Consider the following 18258-nt stretch of genomic DNA (forward strand, 5'->3'; position numbering starts at 1 on the left):
TACACTGGAGACAGGACCTAGACAGCTCTCCTGGCATGGAGAACCCTCTCACCCCACGGATACATTGGAGACAAGACCTAGACAGCTTCCCTGGCATGGAGAACCCTCTCACCCCACGGATACACTGGAGACAGGACCTAGACAGCTTCCCTGGCATGGAGAACCCTCTCACCCCACGGATACACTGGAGACAGGACCTAGACAAAGCTTCCAGAGTACAGAAGATGTTTATAACATGTCGATTCCAATTCCAGTCTATATTTTATGATAGTTGAGAGAAGACAAAGGGTTGTTTGTCTACGTTCTGTAGATTTACAAATGATTGATGACTTTGGATGGACTGTTTGTTCTATTGTGTGTGTGAAGTTGAACTCTGATATGAAAGTGATCACATCTGTTACTTGGGTGTTGCATGATGTTTAGTTCTCTTTTCTCTGAGGACAAAGAAATTAGTTTGTTATATAATAGCCTTAGAAATAATAAGTCTGTTCTTCCAAGGAACAACCCTCATGTTGATGCGTGTGGGAAGTTTTTTTTTTTTATGTTTGTGAGGGATTGGTTGTGATTCCTGTATAATTGTGTTTTGCCGACTAACACAACAGCTCTGGACCACACTGCCCTTCCATCAAGACCCCCCTTAAGAACTTTTATTTTATTTAAATAAAAAAAAACATATAGTTGGGATAAATTCTTTGTGCCAAGGTGCATATCTGTTGCTGCAGCATTGTTTCTACAAATCCAACAAACTACTACTTGTAGTTGAGATACTGTATACATTGCTTTACCACAGTTTACTGCATATCGATTGGTGAATCTGAGTGTTGTTGTTTTTTTAATACCACTGTACTAATAAAACAAACTGACGCACGAAGTAAAGGCCTTATGCTCTTTCTAAGAGACAACCAGCTATGCACCCTCATGCGGAGTGCCTCTGGAAATGAAGAATAAAACCTACCCAGAACTTGAATATTTACTTTGCTGCTCATGTAGATGCTCTTCCTCTGCATGCACCAGATAGTGATGTGCTGTAGGCTGGAACAAATTCTGGTGAATAAAAATAATCTGTTCTGTTTTTGAAACTCAATCTAAGAATAATCCTACTGTTATGTTTTATTGAGCCAGTCAATAAATGTCTATTCCAAAACGTGTAGTGTCGTTGTAGTAGGGGAGAACTTTTTATTAGGAACTATGAATGTGTATGCACATGATTGATTATAACTTCAATGCACTGCTGTCCTCTATCCAATGTTGAACCTTGCTTGATAATCACACACACATAAAGTATATTTTTTATTTAATCAACTGCTGTAACAATCCTGATCAATCGGTAAATAGTACGTTGTCTATCAACTTGACAACATCGATTTGGACTCGAAGCTCTCCCTTGCGTGACGCAAATAGACAGGGATCAGCGCTAAACGAGGCCACGCATTGTCTGCCCTCCCTTGGTTGCAAGCGAGCAACGTGATTGGCCCAGGCCTCGGAAAGAGTGCCCGGGGATCCAAATGTACAGGCCGCATTTAGCTTAGTGTCGAAAAATATATCCAAACAATAACAGACAAAACCGAGAAAGAAGAAATAACGACGATATATTTGAAGGAGTCCATAATCAGGTAAAAGCATTCGAAACGATTGAAATTGCATATCGTATATGAGACTAGGGCCCAGTCGGCTGTTGCGGGCCTTCAGCTCCCCGGGAAACAACATGGTTGATTATGCCGCATGCGCTAGCTAACATGTCCCTTCTCAATTAAAAATGCATCGATAAATGTTGTGAATGCACACGTCGCTTGTGTTTACATTGTGGTATCGGTTGCGTGTCAAGTTGTTCATTTAGCACCAATCGTTGATTTGTGGAGGTTTCTGGAGTTTTAAAACACGCTAACTAACAAGCTATCTAACCAAAATGGCGGAATCGATATTGGCTAACGTTGTTGTGGGCGCAACGTTTCAGAAATATACAGTAAAGAACAGCCATTAAGCACCACACACACAGTTCAACGACAAATGACTATTCTATATACATCTCCTTTCTTTGCAGTATTGCACAACGTTGCGTTTGTGGAATTTCCCCCCAGATATCGGCATCCGCAGCAAAACGTCTGCACAGCGCCAAACAAGCTTGCTTAGCTAGCTAGGTAGCTTATCTAGTTATTAGCTAGCTGACTAGCCCGTTACATATATCCCACCCAATGAATGTGGATTGACTAACATGTTTGCAAGTGTTACCACGGACATTTGGCAATCAGGTGGATGTGGTAACACTAGGTAGTTGGTTATCTTGATTTATTTTAAATGGCGAGTGCTCGCTAGCTTGCCCTGCTTCAGATGCATAATCCAGGCAACCATGAAATTGGGCAATGAACGGTGGGCGTGTGTGGGACAGCGCAAATCATTACAATTAAGAAGCAGGAAAAACAACAGATCCGTTCTAGGTCCTTTTCGACATTTTAAACCTGGAACGGTCTCATAATAGAAATATATGGCTCAATATCTCATTATTCATTCATATTCAATATGAGCTAGGACTGACTCAAACGGCATCAACAAGTGTTAACTAATCAACACTTTCCACTGCAGCACCAGTTGAGTATGTGGTCATATTTTTTCCAGACATTAATTATGGCAAGACAGACACCAGCAGCTATACCAGCAGCTAGAATACTGCAGTTTCAACATCCTTATCATCATAAAATAGCTTACACAGAGAATATCTTGTCAAAGACTGTTCTCTCTGCCTCCGCACGGCAAGCGATACTGGAGCACCAAGTCCAAGAGGCTTCTTTACAGCTTCTACCCCCAAGCCATAAGCTAATCAAATGGCTACCCAGACTATTTGCATTGCCTCTATTATCTATGCATAGTCACCTTAACTCTACCTACATGTACATACATGTACATATTACCTCGACTAACTGGTTCCCCTGCACATTGACTGTGTACCGGTACCCCCTGTATATAGCCTCCACATTGACCCTGTACCGGTACCCCCTGTATATAGCCTCCACATTGACTCTGTACCGGTACCCCCTGTATATAGCCTCCACATTGACCCTGTACCGGTACCCCCTGTATATAGCCTCCACATTGACCCTGTACCGGTACCCCCTGTATATAGCCTCCACATTGACTCTGTACCGGTACCCCCTGTATATAGCCTCCACATTGACTCTGTACCGGTACCCCCTGTATATAGCCTCCACATTGACTGTGTACCAGTACCCCCTGTATATAGCCTCCTAACATTGACTCTGTGCCGGTACCCCCTGTATATAGCCTCCACATTGACTCTGTACCAGTACCCCCTGTATATAGCCTCCACATTGACTCTGTACCGGTACCCCCTGTATATAGCCTCCACATTGACTCTGTACCGGTACCCCCTGTATATAGCCTCCACATTGACTCTGTACCGGTACCCCCTGTATATAGCCTCCACATTGACTCTGTACCGGTACCCCCTGTATATAGCCTCCACATTGACTGTGTACCGGTACCCCCTGTATATAGCCTCCACATTGACTGTGTACCGGTACCCCCTGTATATAGCCTCCACATTGACTCTGTACCGTAACACCCTGTATATAGCCTCCACATTGACTCTGTACCGGTACCCCCTGTATATAGCCTCCACATTTACATTTTTACATTTTAGTCATTTAGCAGACGCTCTTATCCAGAGCGACTTACAGTAGAGTGCATACATTTTTATTACATTTTACATACTGAGACAAGGATATCCCTACCGGCCAAACCCTCCCTAACCCGGACGACGCTATGCCAATTGTGCGTCGCCCCACGGACCTCCCGGTTGCGGCCGGCTGCGACAGAGCCTGGGCGCGAACCCAGCCCAGCCTGGGCGCGAACCCAGAGACTCTGGTGGCGCAGCTAGCACTGCGATGCAGTGCCCTAGACCATTGCGCCACCCGGGAGGCTGTACCGGTACCCCCTGTATATAGCCTCCACATTGACTCTGTACCGTAACACCCTGTATATAGCCTCCACATTGTCTCTGTACCAGTACCCCCTGTATATAGCCTCCACATTGACTCTGTACCGTAACACCCTGTATATAGTCTCCACATTGACTCTGTACCGTAACACCCTGTATATAGCCTCCACATTGACTCTGTACCGTAACACCCTGTATATAGCCTCCACATTGACTCTGTACCGTAACACCCTGTATATAGCCTCCACATTGACTCTGTACCGTAACACCCTGTATATAGCCTCCACATTGACTCTGTACCGTAACACCCTGTATATAGCCTCCACATTGACTCTGTACCGTAACACCCTGTATATAGCCTCCACATTGACTCTGTACCGTAACACCCTGTATATAGCCTCCACATTGACTCTGTACCGTAACACCCTGTATATAGCCTCCACATTGACTCTGTACCGTAACACCCTGTATATAGCCTCCACATTGACTCTGTACCGTAACACTCTGTATATAGCCTCCACATTGACTCTGTACCGTAACACCCTGTATATAGCCTCCACATTGACTCTGTACCGTAACACCCTGTATATAGCCTCCACATTGACTCTGTACCGTAACACCCTGTATATAGCCTCCTCACATTGACTCTGTACCGTAACACCCTGTACATAGCCTCCCTGCTGTTATTTTACTGCTGCATGTTACTTTTATTTTTTTACTGATCTGTTTTTTACTTAACACTTTTTCTTAACTGCATTGTTGGTTAAGGGCTTGTAAGTAAGCATTTCACTGTAAGATCTACACTTGTTGTATTCGGCACATGTGACAAATAACATTTGATTTGATCTACCGGGTATGTGATGTCATCAGCCTTTCCCACATTTCCTCTCATGGCACATGGATGAAAGATCAATGTTTTCAGTGGCATCTATCTCACAGCTTATGTTGTCCCTTCCTTTGCAGGGTTCTCTCCCCCGATGGAAGGAAGAAACACCAGCAACACACTGTTCTTATTTTAGAGAGCATTGGCATCAAATGTGAAGGTAATACACACTGACACTAATCAATATCCAGGGCCTGTATCCACAAAGTGTCTACCAAGTAGGAGTGCTGATCTAGGATCTGTCCATGTAATATTATTCATTATGATCTAAAGGCCAAACTGATCCTAGTTCAGCACTCTGAGATGCTTTGTGTAACGAATATAGAACCTCTGAAATGATGTGTAGGCCTAACATTAATCATTTTATTTACGCCTTTTTCAGATCAAAGAGATGGACCACGGCGGAGGGATCCTGGAGCTACACACACAGGAGTTAAAGATGCCTCACACCATGATCATGCAGGACTTTGGTAGGTCAATATGGCCTTTTGATAATGTATATGTTGTGTTCATTAGTCTTCACATGAGAGCCCAATGCCTCATGCAAAGCTAGATGCTGACCACACTACAGCAATGTATTGTGTAGCTGTATCTTACAATCCTTTTTTGGGTGTTTTTCCACTAAGAGGATAGCCTGGAAAAGCCTCAGTCCAAACCAGGGCTGCAGTGGAAACTTTCCTATAATAATATTCCCCTCTTACTGTTTCCCTGTACAGTGGCAGGAATGAGGGGCCTGGCCCACATCGAAGGGGATCACATTGTGGTATCCATGCCAGAGGGCATGCTCCTGTCTGACGTCATGACGGACGAAGGCATTCTGCTGGAGCACGGCCTGGAGGTGGAGGGCCTCGAGACGGAGGTGGAGGGCCTCGAGACGGAGGTGGAGGGCCTCGAGACGGAGGTGGACGGCCTCGAGACGGAGGTGGACGGCCTCGAGACGGAGGTGGACGGCCTCGAGACGGAGGTGGACGGCCTCGAGACGGAGGTGGTGGAGCTGGAGACACAGATGGTCGAGGGCCTCGAGGAAGACCTAGAAACGGAGGTGATTGAAGGCCCTGACATCGGCCACGAGCACTTGCTGGGCGCCGAAGTGGCTATGGACTCTCACCACCTTCACCATGTTCTAACCTCAGACCTCATTCAGGACTCAGTCCACCATCACCACCACATGCCAGACCAGCTCTTTGTGGAGCACCAGGAGGAGGACGGGGTGGAGGGCTTGGACCAGGAGGTGCTTGTTGGGGAGGAGTTGGGGCAGGAGGAGACAGTGATCCAGGCCCACGAGGAGCTGGAGGTGGAGGCTGTCTCTCTGCAGACTGATGAGGATGAGGAGGATGTGAAGAGCACCTCGGAGGACTACCTCATGATCTCCTGTGAGTCAACTAACCAACTAGCCCTACAACCTACACTGAACAAAAATGTAAAAGCAACATGTAAAGAGTTGGTCCCATGTTTCATGAGCTGAAATAAAGCACAAAAAGCTTATTTCTCTCAAGTTTTGTGCACACATTTGTTTACGTCCCTGTTAGTGAGCATTTCTGCTTTGCAAAGATAATCCATCCACCTGACAGGTGTGGCATATCAAGAAGCTGGTTAAACAGCATGATCATTACACAGATGCACCTTGCGCTGGGGGCAATAAAAGGCCACTCTAAAATGTGCAATTTTGTCACAGCACAATGCCACAGATGTCTCAATTTTTGAGGGAGTGTGCAATTGGATTGCTGACTGCAGGAATGTCCACCAGAGCTGTTGCCAGGGAATTGAATGGTCATTTCTCTACCATAAGCCACCTCTAATGTCGTTTTAGAGAATTTGTCAGTATGTCCAACCGGCCTCACAACCGCAGACCATGTGTATGGCGTCGTGTAGACGAGCGGTTTGCTGTTGTGAACGGAGTGCCCCATGGTGGTTATCGTATGGGCAGGCATAAGCTACAGACAACGAACACAATTGCATTTTATCGATGGCAATTTGAATGCACAGAGATACTACGACAAGCTCCTGAGGCCCATTGTCGTGCCATTCATCCACCCGCCACCACCTCATGTTTCAGCATGATAATGCACAGCCCCATGTCGCAAGGATCTGTACACAATTCCTGGACGCTGATAATGTCCCAGTTCTTCCATGACCTTCATACTCACCAGACATGTCACCCATTGGGCTCCAGAGTGGCGCAGCGGTCTAAGGCACTGCATCTCAGTGATAGAGATGCCCTGGTTCAAATCCAGGCTGTATCACAACCGGCCGTGTTTGAAGTCCCATAGGGCGGCGCACAATTGGCCCAGCGTCATCCGGGTTTGGCCGGTTTAGGCCGTCATTGTAAATAAGAATTTGTTCTTAAATGACTTGCCTAGTTAAATAAATAAAAAATAAAAACATGTTTGGGATGCTCTGGATCGACGTGTCTGACGGCGTGTTCCAGTTCCCGCCAATATCCAGCAACTTCGCACAGCCATCGAAGAGGAGTGGGACAACATTCCACAGGTCACAATCAACCGCTTGATCAACTCTATGCGAAAGAGATGTCGCGCTGCATGAGGCAAATGGTGGTCACACCAGATACCGACTGGTTTTCTGATCCACACCTCTACCTTTTTTTGATAAGTTGTGTGTGACCACCAGATGCATATCTGTATTCCCAGACATGTGAAATCCATAGATTAGGGCCTAATGAATTTATCTAAATTGACTGATTTCTGTATTACTGAGTTACAGTTCATATATCTTTGAAATTGTTGCATATTGCGTTTTTATTTTTGTTCAGTGTATAAAAAGGCTTGATTTCATTGAATGATTTGCTGGGATTAGTGCTCTACGGTGTGGCGCTGTTGTGTCTTTTTAATCATTGTTTACAACTACTGCAAATTAATAGGCTAGAATACATCTGAAGGATTGTTTGGAGAGCATTTCATGAGCTCTTCTGGACATTTTTGCCTCGCAAGTCCTTGTTGTCCTACCCTGCTGTGGGGTAAAAGCTAACTGCGATGTGTTATTTGTGTTTATCCAGTGGATGACGTTGGTGAGAAGCTGGACATAGGAGACACTCCTCTAGAGATCACTACTGAGGTGATGCAGGACGACGCCTCCAACAAGGAGGGGTCAGAGGTCATCAAGGTCTACATTTTCAAAGCAGAGGCCGATGACGATGTGGAGATAGGTGAGTGGTACTTCTGTCACGTTCAAAACAACTGGGAACTCGGAAATCTCAGACTTCAGTGCGTTCAAGACGACTGGGAATGCATAAAAAACAAACTCCAACTGGGAAAAATCGTTTTGAACGGTCATCCACCTTGGAATCCCTACTCGGAAACTCTGGCATCTTTCTTGAGCTACGAATTTCCGACCTGAAGATCAACGACGCTATGATTTGAACTCGGTTATTTCAGAGTTCCCAGTTGTCTTGAAAGCACCATTCTTTCATCAAAGAGTCCAACATTTCAAGAGGCTCATGTCAATTGAAACGCGAAGCAGCATTTTGCATATTGTGAATGGCATCAAACTATTATCTTGTAACTTGTAGTATCAGCTACATACATGGATATGATACTTTAGATGGTAAGGCTTCCTCAGAGGAGTAGTTTACACCATCTAGGTTTCCATCCAATTAGCAACCAGATTTTCATGTGAATATTCCAAAATTTGCATAAAGAAAATATGTGCATTTTGCCACCAGTGGTGTTTCCAACAAAAGGACTTGTTGCTGATTTTATATAAATCAGTGTGTGATGACGTAGTGCACACAATGTAGTTTTTCGCTTAAGTTTTCATGTGGTGAATAAAAATCTCATGGTCAATGTGTTTCCATTTGTAACTCTACCTATAGTTTTGTCACAAACTGTTACGTTAAATGTCAGATGTGCCTACACTGGTCTTGGCACAACAGCTCACGTATACGGTGAGGATAGACTAGTCTACATGTCGAGATTATTATGGATAAAAGCCTGAATATTTTTATTTGTCAAACGGCAGTCAAGCATCAATCATCATGTCACCAGAATTAGACCATCGATATTTATTGGAAAGGAGCAACAAGATCACCGTGCTCTTTCACCACCCTGTAAAGTTTATTTAACTTTTCATCTGTAGTCTAATAAACTGCTTTCCTGAGTCATAGTGAGAGGACCACACACACCATGTCACGTGACTCATAAGTTTACTTCCATATGATGCTTATTATATTATCAATATTTGATTATAAAGACGTCCCCACCGCAATTTCTCGCATAATTAACTTTACTGACTTCCATAACGGCCACCATGTTGTACGGAAGTCTGGGGGAGGGGCCAAACATGGTCTGGGGGAGGAGCCAGACATGGCCGGGGGGGGGAGTCTGGGGGAGGAGACAGACATGGGGGGGGGGGGGGAGTCTGGGGGAGGAGCCAGACATAGCTGGGGGGAGGAGACAGACATGGCCGGGGGGAGGAGACAGACATGGCCGGGGGGGTGTCTGGGGGAGGAGACAGACATGGCCGGGGGGAGGAGACAGACATGGCCGGGGGGGGTCTGGGGGAGGAGACAGACATGGCTGTGAAGGACCAATCCCAGTCAGAGGAAGATATCAGTGAGTAAACACTCTTCTTTAAAGAAATAACTCCTCTCACATGACTGCAGCTGTGAATGTTTTTTTAGTGGAACCCTTCATTCCACCTGTCCAATCATGTGATCAAACGTGACTGGATAGGTCAACAACAACAAAAAGGTTCCAACAAATAGCTTTCACAGGTGCACTTCAAAAGGATTTGAACAGGGCTTCGAACAGGGCTTCAAATGAAGAAAGTGTTTGTACATGTCCTGTAACTGACTATCTCTGTGTCTCTGTATTCCAGACTGGGCTGACATGGCTGAGCAGGTGTAGGTGATTGTAGGTGAGGAGGAGGGTAAGGGTTGTTACTGAATCTGTCTGTCTCTGTGTGTTTACAGATGTGTCAGACATGGCAGAGCAGGTGTACATGGAGGTGATTGTAGGAGAGGAGGAGACCTCAGCAGTCCAGGAGAACCAGCTAGATGACTCTCCAAACAGCAAGATGTTTGTCCCGGTCTCCTGGGCTGCTGCCTACGGTAAGGAATAAGGATTCACTACTGTCTTGTGATCAACTGGTTTTATATTCAGTAATAACAGCATTCCTTCAGCTGGATATAACACACACACAACTATGGGCTCTATTAAAACAAACCTAATGAAATGGTAAATCCAAGCGCTGGCAGTACCACTATCGGTTCGGGGGCGTGTCAGAAATATTTTTGCTATTTTCACAACCCCAAATGCAGTGCTGGCGGTGGCGCGAAGGACTGGGTTTTGATGACTCAACAAATTGTGGGTGTGTTAAGGCTTGGCCAATCACAACGTGCTCCATGACTAAATATGTGGTAGCTTCAAGTTGTGTATTTACGGTCTTTTATGTGTTGCCTTGAAATCAACTCCAATTCCAATGTTAGTCCATTTTTTGTTTGTTAAACATCTTACAGTAACAAAATGCAGACCTATCCATCTTTGCTAAGTATGTTAACTTGAACCTGTTTGCAGTCCACACTGTTCTACACTGAACAAAAATATAAACACAACATGTAAAGTATTTGTCCCATGTTTCATGAGCTGAAATAAAAGTTTCCAGACATTTTCCATACACACAAAGTTTCTCTCAAATGTTGTGCACAAATTTGTTTACATCCCTGTTAGTGAATGTTTCTCCTTTGCCAAGATAATCCATCCACCTGACAGGTGTGGCAAATCAGGAAGCTGATTAAACAGCATGATCATTACACAGGTGCACCTTGTGCTGGGAACTCTAAAATGTGCAGTTTTGTTGTCACACAACACAATGCCAGAGATGATTTGGAAAGGCACACCTGTCAATGTAAGGTCCCACAGTTGATAGTGCATGTCAGAGCAAAAACCAAGTCATGAGGTTGAATCAATCATACATAGAGCTCAGAGACAGGATTGTATTGGGGCACGGATCTGGGGAAGGGTATCAAAAAGCGGCATTGAAGGTCCCCAAGAACACAGTACACAGTGGCTTCCATGATTCTTAAATGGAAGAAGTTTGGAACCACCAAGACTCTTCCTAGAGCTGGCCACCTGGGCAAACTGAGCAATCGGGGGTGAAGGGCCTTGGTCAGAGAGGTGACCAAGAACCTGATTGTTCCTCTGTAGAGATGGGAGAACCTTTCAAAAGGACAATCATCTCTGCAGCACACCACCAATTGGGTCTTTATGGTAGAGTGGCCAGACGGAAGCCACTCCTCAGTAAAAGGCACCTAAAGGAATCTCAAAACATGAGAAACAAGATTCACTGGTCTGAATGCCAAGCATCACTTCTGGAGGAAACCTGGCACCATCCCTGTGGTGAAGCGTGGTGGTGGCAGCATCATGGGAGACTAGTCAGGATCGAGGGAAAGATGAACAGAGCAAAGTACAGAGAGATCCTTTATGAAATCTGCTCCAGAGTGCTCAGCACCTCACACTGGAGGGAAGTTCACCATACAACAGGACAACGACCCTAAGCACACAGCCAAACGCAGGAGTGGCTTCGGGACAAGTCTCTATGTCTTGAGTGGCCCAGCCAGAGCCCAGACTTGATCCCGATCGAACATCTCTGGAGAGACCTGGAAATAGCTGTGCAGCGACGCTACCCATCCAACCTGACAGAGCTTGAGAGGATCAGAGAAGAATGGGAGAAAGAATCTTCTGCAGAGAAGAATGGGAGAAACTCCCAAAGTACAGGTGTGCCAAGCTTGTAGCATCATACCCAAGAAGACTGTAATCACTGCCAAAGGTGCTTCAACAAAGTACTTAGTAAAGGGTCTGAATACTTATGTAAATATGTTTTATTTTTTATACATTTTCTAATACATTTAATACATCTAATACATTTTGTTGCTTTGTCATTATGGGGTATTGTGTAGATTGATGAGGGGGGGGAAAACTATTGAATCCATTTTAGAATAAGGGTGTAACAAAATGTGGAAAAAGTCAAAGTGCCTGAATACTTTCTGAAGTAGGTGTCTCCCCCCTGCTGTTTATATATAGATAACAGTGTGGACACAGTGAAGAATGGAGGGACCAGGCCCTACATCCAGATCAGAGACAGTCAGGGTACCAACAGAGCCCTCAAACAGAAGATCAAGAAGAAGAGGAGGAAGGGAGAGACACGGCAGTGCCAGACCGGTACAGACAGACATTACATTATCACGGCAGTGCCAGACCGGTACAGACAGACATTACATTATCACGGCAGTGCCAGACCAGTACAGACAGACATTACATTATCACGGCAGTGCCAGACCGGTACAGACAGACATTACATTATCACGGCAGTGCCAGACCGGTACAGACAGACATTACATTATCACGGCAGTGCCAGACCGGTACAGACAGACATTACATTATCACGGCAGTGCCAGACCGGTACAGACAGACATTACATTATCCCTTCGGCTGACATGAGCCCAAAGAACATACATTCAGGAGATATAACTAGTTGTATCAAATTATCAGAGGGGTGGAAACATGGCAGAAATTCCCTTTTGCTTTCTTTTTGTGGCTTGAAATTTAGCTTATTGTTAGATCTTGTAGTGCGTTTTTTTGATCTAGTCCTCAGTAATATACAGTATCTCCCTGTCTCATCCCAGCTGTGATCATCGGTCCAGACGGCATGCCCCTGACCGTCTACCCCTGTCACATCTGTGGTAAGAAGTTCAGATCACAAGGCTTCCTCAAGTGCCACATGAAGAACCATCCTGACCATCACGTTAAGAAGTACCAGTGTACTGACTGTGACTTCACCACCAACAAGAAGGTCTCTGTCGTCTCTCATATCTCTGATGTTCCCGTCATTGGACCTTATCTGTTATTATTCCTCTTTTCTTCTCCCCTTCATTCTCTCTATTATTTTATGTTATTTAAGCAGTAATGCCTGAGAATCCGGGAATTATCATATGACAACTTCTGACAAGTTCTGTTCTGAGGCCCAAGGTGAAGTCAAGGGCCGGGATACAGCCCTTGGAGGGAGTTGTCCCACTATAATTCCCGGGTATAATTCCCAGGTTCGAGGGCATTATTGCTTTTATGAAACGGTTGCCAACATATTTATAAAAAAATATGAATTATATTTTATAATTATAAAACTTTATTTTTAATGAGTACACTTGTTTTTGCGTTCTGTAGTTGCTACCAAGCAGGCTGGTCCATTCGACTTTGCTATGCTAAACAAATCATTTGCATGTACAGTTGAAGTCGGAGGTTTACATACACCTTAGCCAAATACATTTAAACTCAGTTTTTCAATATTCCTGACATTTTAATCCTAGTAAAAATTCCCTGTCTTAGGTCAGTTAGGATCACCACTTTATTATAAGAATGTGAAATGTCAGAATAATAGTAGAGAGAATGATTTATTTCAGCTTTTCTTTCTTTCGTCACATTCCCAGTGGGTCAGAAGTTTACATACACTCAATTAATATTTGGTAGCATTGCCTTTAAATTGTTTAACTTGGGTCAAACGTTTCGGGTAGCCTTCCACAAGCTTCGCACAATAGGTTGGGTGAATTTTGACCCATTCCTCCTGACAGAGCTGGTGTAACTGAGTCAGGTTTGTAGGCCTCCTTGCTCACACACACTTTTTCAGTTCTGCCCACAATTTTTTATGGGATTGAAGTCATGGCTTTGTGATGGCCACTCCAATACCTTGACTTTGTTGTCCTTAAGCCATTTTGCCACAATTTGGGAAGTATGCTTGGGGTCATTGTCCATTTAGAAGACCCATTTGCGACCAAGCTTTAACTTCCTGACTGATGTCTTGAGATGTTGCTTCAATATATCCACATAATTTTCCATCCTCATGATGCCATCTATTTTGTGAAGGGCACCAGTCCCTCCTGCAGCAAAGCACCCCCACAACATGATGCTGCCACCCTCGTGCTTCACGGTTGGGATGGTGTTCTTCGGCTTGCAAGCGTCCCTCTTTTTCTTCCAAACATAACAATGGTCATTATGGCCAAAGAGTTCTATTTTTGTTTCATCAGACCAGAGGACATTCATCCAAAAAGTACAATCTTTGTCCCCATGTGCAGTTGCAAATCGTAGTCTGGCTTTTTTATGGCGGTTTTGGAGCAGTGGCTTCTTCCTTGCTGAGTGGCCTTTCAGGTTATGTCGATATAGGACTCGTTTTACTGTGTATATAAATACTTTTGTACCTGTTTCCTCCAGCATCTTCACAAGGTCCTTCGCTGTTGTTCTGGGATTGATTTGCACTTTTCGCACCAAAGTACATTCATCTCTAGGAGACAGAACGCGTCTCCTTCCTGAGCGGTATGACAGCTGCGTGGTCCCATGGTGTTTATACTTGCGTTCTATTGTTTGTACAGATGAACGTGGTACCTTCAGGCGTTTGGAAATTGCTCCCAAGGATGAAGCAGACTTGTGGAGGTCTACAATTTACTTTCTGAGGTCTTGGCTGATTTCTTTTGATTTTCCCATGTATTCAAGCAAAGCACTGAGTTTGAAGGTAGGCCTTGAAATACATTCACAGGTACACCTCCAATTGACTCAAATGATGTCAATTAGCCTATCAGAAGCTTCTAAACCCATGACATCATTTTCTGGAATTTTCCAAGCTCTTTAAAGGTACAGTCAGCTTAGTGTAAACTTCTGACCCACTGGAATTGTGATACAGTGAATTATAAGTGAAATAATCTGTATGTAAACAATTTTTTGAAAAATGACTCATGCACAAAGTAGATGTCCTAACCGACTTGCCAAAACTAGTTTGCTAACAAGAAATGTGTGGACTGGTTGAAAAACGAGTTTTAATGACTGACCTAAGTGTATGTAAACTTCAGACTTGAACTGTAGCTAGCTAGCAGAGATTAAATGATGACGAGAGATAAATATTTTCAATAGGCCACACTGCGCTAATGAATGAATGGAATTCGGAGTGTTTACTGTTTCCATGGTGAATAATTAGTTTCATGTTCATTCTTGGGCTAGCTAGCCTATTGGCACAGGAGAGATCGAATTAGTAAAATGGTACATTGTTGCACAGGTCGTAGAGGCTTACAGGTAGGTTTATTCAACCCCCAACTGTTGCAAACCAAATGGTAGCATTGGAAGAATTATGTGTAGATGCTTTTTTCCCTCGGGAGATAAAGTTGATGAATTTCCTGCCTGGGATGAGGGACAGTGGAATAATGAGATGAATTCTTCATTGTATTTTGCAGGAGTTGTTGTCCCACAACTCCCATATATCAACCAATCAGCCTCCAGTATCGAAACAACCTGTTTTATATTATTACGTTGTTGACATTTTTCATTGTGATTGTTTCCCTTCCTACTTTTCCCTGTTAAGTGTGTTGCTCTTGTGACATGTCTGTGAAACACGCTATAAATAAAATCTGTTTTGTTTTTCAAGGTCAACTTCCACAACCACCTGGAGTCCCACAAGCTACTGGTCCATCGCAGTGACAGAGACAGAACCTCTTCCCCAGAGTACCCAGAATACAACAGGACCACCCCAGAGTACCCAGAATACAACAGGACCACCGCAGAGTACCCAGAATACAACAGGACCTACACAGAATACACCCGGCGTTACCACGAAGACAGCCAGCTAGGGTCTAACAAGCTGATCCTGAGGGACAAGGAGTCCAAACTGCACCACTGTAAGTACTGTGACTATGAGACTGCAGAGCAGGGGCTCCTCAACCGCCACCTATTGGCCGTTCACAGTAGGAACTTCGCCCACGTGTGCGTGGAGTGTGCTAAAGGCTTCCGTCACCCGTCAGAGCTCAAGAAGCACATGCGGACCCACACGGGCGAGAAGCCGTACTGCTGCCCGCACTGTGACTTTCGCTGTGCAGACCAGTCCAACCTAAAGACTCACATCAAGAGCAAACACGGTGCCGACCTGCCTTTTAAGTGTGGCCACTGCCCCCAGGCCTACGCAGACGAGGGGGAGCTGCAGCGCCACACAGAGATGGTGCAGGGACACAAGACCCACCAGTGTCCCCACTGTGAACACAAGAGCACCAACTCCTCTGATCTAAAACGACACATTATATCTGTTCACACCAAAGACTTCCCTCACCAGTGTGACGTGTGTGAGAAGGGCTTCCACCGGCCCTCTGAGCTGAAGAAACACTCCGAGATGCACAAGGGCAACAAGGTGCACCAGTGCAGGCACTGTAACTTCACGACCTCTGAACCTTTCACCCTCAGCAGACACATCCTGTCCGTTCACACCAAGGACCTCCCCTTTAAGTGTAAACGCTGCCGGCGAGGGTTCCGCCAGTCCACGGAGCTGAAGAAACACATGAAGACCCACAGCGGGAGGAAGGTGTATCAGTGTCAGTACTGCGAGTACAACAGCCCGGACGCTTCAGGATTCAAACGCCACGTGATCTCGATCCACACCAAGGAATACCCCCACTGCTGTGACTACTGTTGTAAAGGCTTCAGAAGGCCCTCGGAGAAGAGCCAGCACATAGCCAGACATCACAAAGATATGCTGATGGAGCGATGTGAATACAGTGACGACACAACGTTACCCGGATAGAAACAGACTGCACACACTCCTCAGTCTACGTAGACCTGTTTCACACGACAAAGGGGGGAACACATTTAGGCAGTTGATAAGGATGGAATGGTACATTTAGACTGGTAGCGATGATAACATTCTGACTGACTGCTTCTCTTTTTCTACTGGTTGTATAGAGTAGGAATAGGTCTCACCAGACCCCCCCATTCCCTCTCCCCCAGGTGTAATCAAACTAAGTATATTGTGGAAGTTGGAGAAGATTAAAACCAGGGTACATGTAGTCTTTATGTATGTATTTATCTGCAGAGAGAGGATTCACCATATGATGAACATTTATTCAGGGTCTCAAATTAAGTCTTATTTTTATACATGTTGAAACTGTGGGGAGAAAGACAGACGGTTATTTGAGAACATTCAGGCCTCTTCTATCCCTCTCTCTGTCTCTCTCTGTCTCTCTCTATCTCTCTCTCTGTCTCTCTGTCTCTGTCTGTCTCTCGCTCTGTCTCTCTCTCTCTTTCTCTCTGTCTCTCTCCCTCTTTCTCTCTGTCTCTCTCCCTCTCTATCTCTCTCACTCTCTCTCGCTCTCACTCTCTCCAGACTGTATCAAACTAGTGCATACAGGAGAGCTGCATCGCTCTGCTCTCCACTCTACCAACTAGTATCTCCAAACCTGGGTTCAAATCGTTTGTCAATTATTTCTTATACGTTTCAGCGTTTGCTTTATCCTGCCTACAAGGGGTTTGGACTTTTGCAAATCTGTTGGTTCCATTGTGCCAGGCAAGCCCAACTAAAGTATGTATTTGAAATAGTTTTTGAACCCAGGTCTAAGTATCCTCCCAATAACCTGCTTTTTACCATAATACCGTTTGGTTTTAAAGGCAATCTGAATCACAATCATGTAATCATTATGAATCTGAGTAACATAAGTGGCCCGTTTGGGTGGTCCACCTGTGACGTCAGAGTGGAACAATGTTTACACAAGCACCTTAACCTATGAGCTACGAAACCAACTCATTTAAAAAATTAAAAAAAACAGAACTTTTGTTTCGTTTCTTAACAGTGCCGACTATTATTAATTAAACTTGTTGAATGTTTTAATGTCATGTTAGGTGGACAGATGGTTCCGTTCTGTGTGTTTGGGTAAGAAGCCCTGCAGTTGTCACTGCAGTTGTTTTTACCCTTGTTGTGAATGCCACTGTAAGATTTGTATATGATGTGTACGTGTCATCACATAGAACACAGATGTGGTCAAACAAGCCAACCATCCGATGGGCATGTCTTATATGTTCTGTTTCTCCTCATGCACTGAGCTCTGCTAAAACAGAAATCTGAAAAGTAAAGTGATTTTAAGTCTCAAACGTACGCCGTGTAAAGTACCATTCTCTAAGAGATTATGTGTGTCTGTTTGAGTCGGTAGAAAGCACTTTATTATTTTGTTAATTTTACATGTATGCAAAGGGTGTATAATTTATATTCCCTGAATATAACAGACAATATGAGTGGTGGAGAGATAATTTAGGGTATATCAGGACCTTGTATAGGTGGGACGGTAGCGACCGGTATTCATATAAATGTATTATCAATAGGAAGACAGCTGAACTGTTTTGTATTGATAGCTCATAGGTAAATGGTTGGTCTTTCTGGTAAGAGTTCTGCTCACTGGTATCCAGCAACCCCACAGTGACTGGGCTACACACACCTTGAATACAATGGTTGAAAGATTGGCATTGGATTCTTAAAGTATGCACATAATATGCTGTCCATGCAGTTAATTGTGGTTAAAAATGTATGCATTTCCTTGTACTTTCGTTGTCAAATTTTCTTGTCTGATTGTTCAGAAACTACTGTTGAGGAGGAACCAAAATAAACAGTTATCTTTTTA

General features: G+C 44.5%; 1 protein-coding gene across 1 annotated transcript; it reads left to right on the top strand.

Annotated features, from left to right (window-relative positions):
- The first annotated feature begins 1411 nt into the window (after positions 1-1411).
- On the top strand, positions 1412-18258 carry LOC120062399 (zinc finger protein 711-like). The gene is made up of 9 exons (XM_039012351.1): positions 1412-1613; positions 4916-4995; positions 5218-5305; positions 5552-6208; positions 7849-7998; positions 9763-9900; positions 11873-12010; positions 12475-12641; positions 15252-18258. The coding sequence occupies exons 3-9, from the start codon at positions 5227-5229 to the stop codon at positions 16392-16394; spliced, it is 2472 nt and encodes an 823-aa protein (XP_038868279.1). The 5' UTR covers positions 1412-1613; positions 4916-4995; positions 5218-5226; the 3' UTR covers positions 16395-18258.

The sequence above is a fragment of the Salvelinus namaycush genome, chromosome 17 (assembly GCF_016432855.1).
Source record: "Salvelinus namaycush isolate Seneca chromosome 17, SaNama_1.0, whole genome shotgun sequence".
NCBI classification, from domain to species: domain Eukaryota; kingdom Metazoa; phylum Chordata; class Actinopteri; order Salmoniformes; family Salmonidae; genus Salvelinus; species Salvelinus namaycush.

Excerpts from the sequence above, each read along its gene's own strand:
- LOC120062399 (XM_039012351.1), top strand. The coding sequence starts at position 5,227 with ATGGACCACGGCGGAGGGATCCTGGAGCTACACACACAGGAGTTAAAG. Across the intron at positions 6,209-7,848 it reads GGACTACCTCATGATCTCCT|TGGATGACGTTGGTGAGAAG; the intron begins GTGAGTCAACTA and ends GTGTTTATCCAG. Across the intron at positions 7,999-9,762 it reads CGATGACGATGTGGAGATAG|ATGTGTCAGACATGGCAGAG; the intron begins GTGAGTGGTACT and ends GTGTGTTTACAG.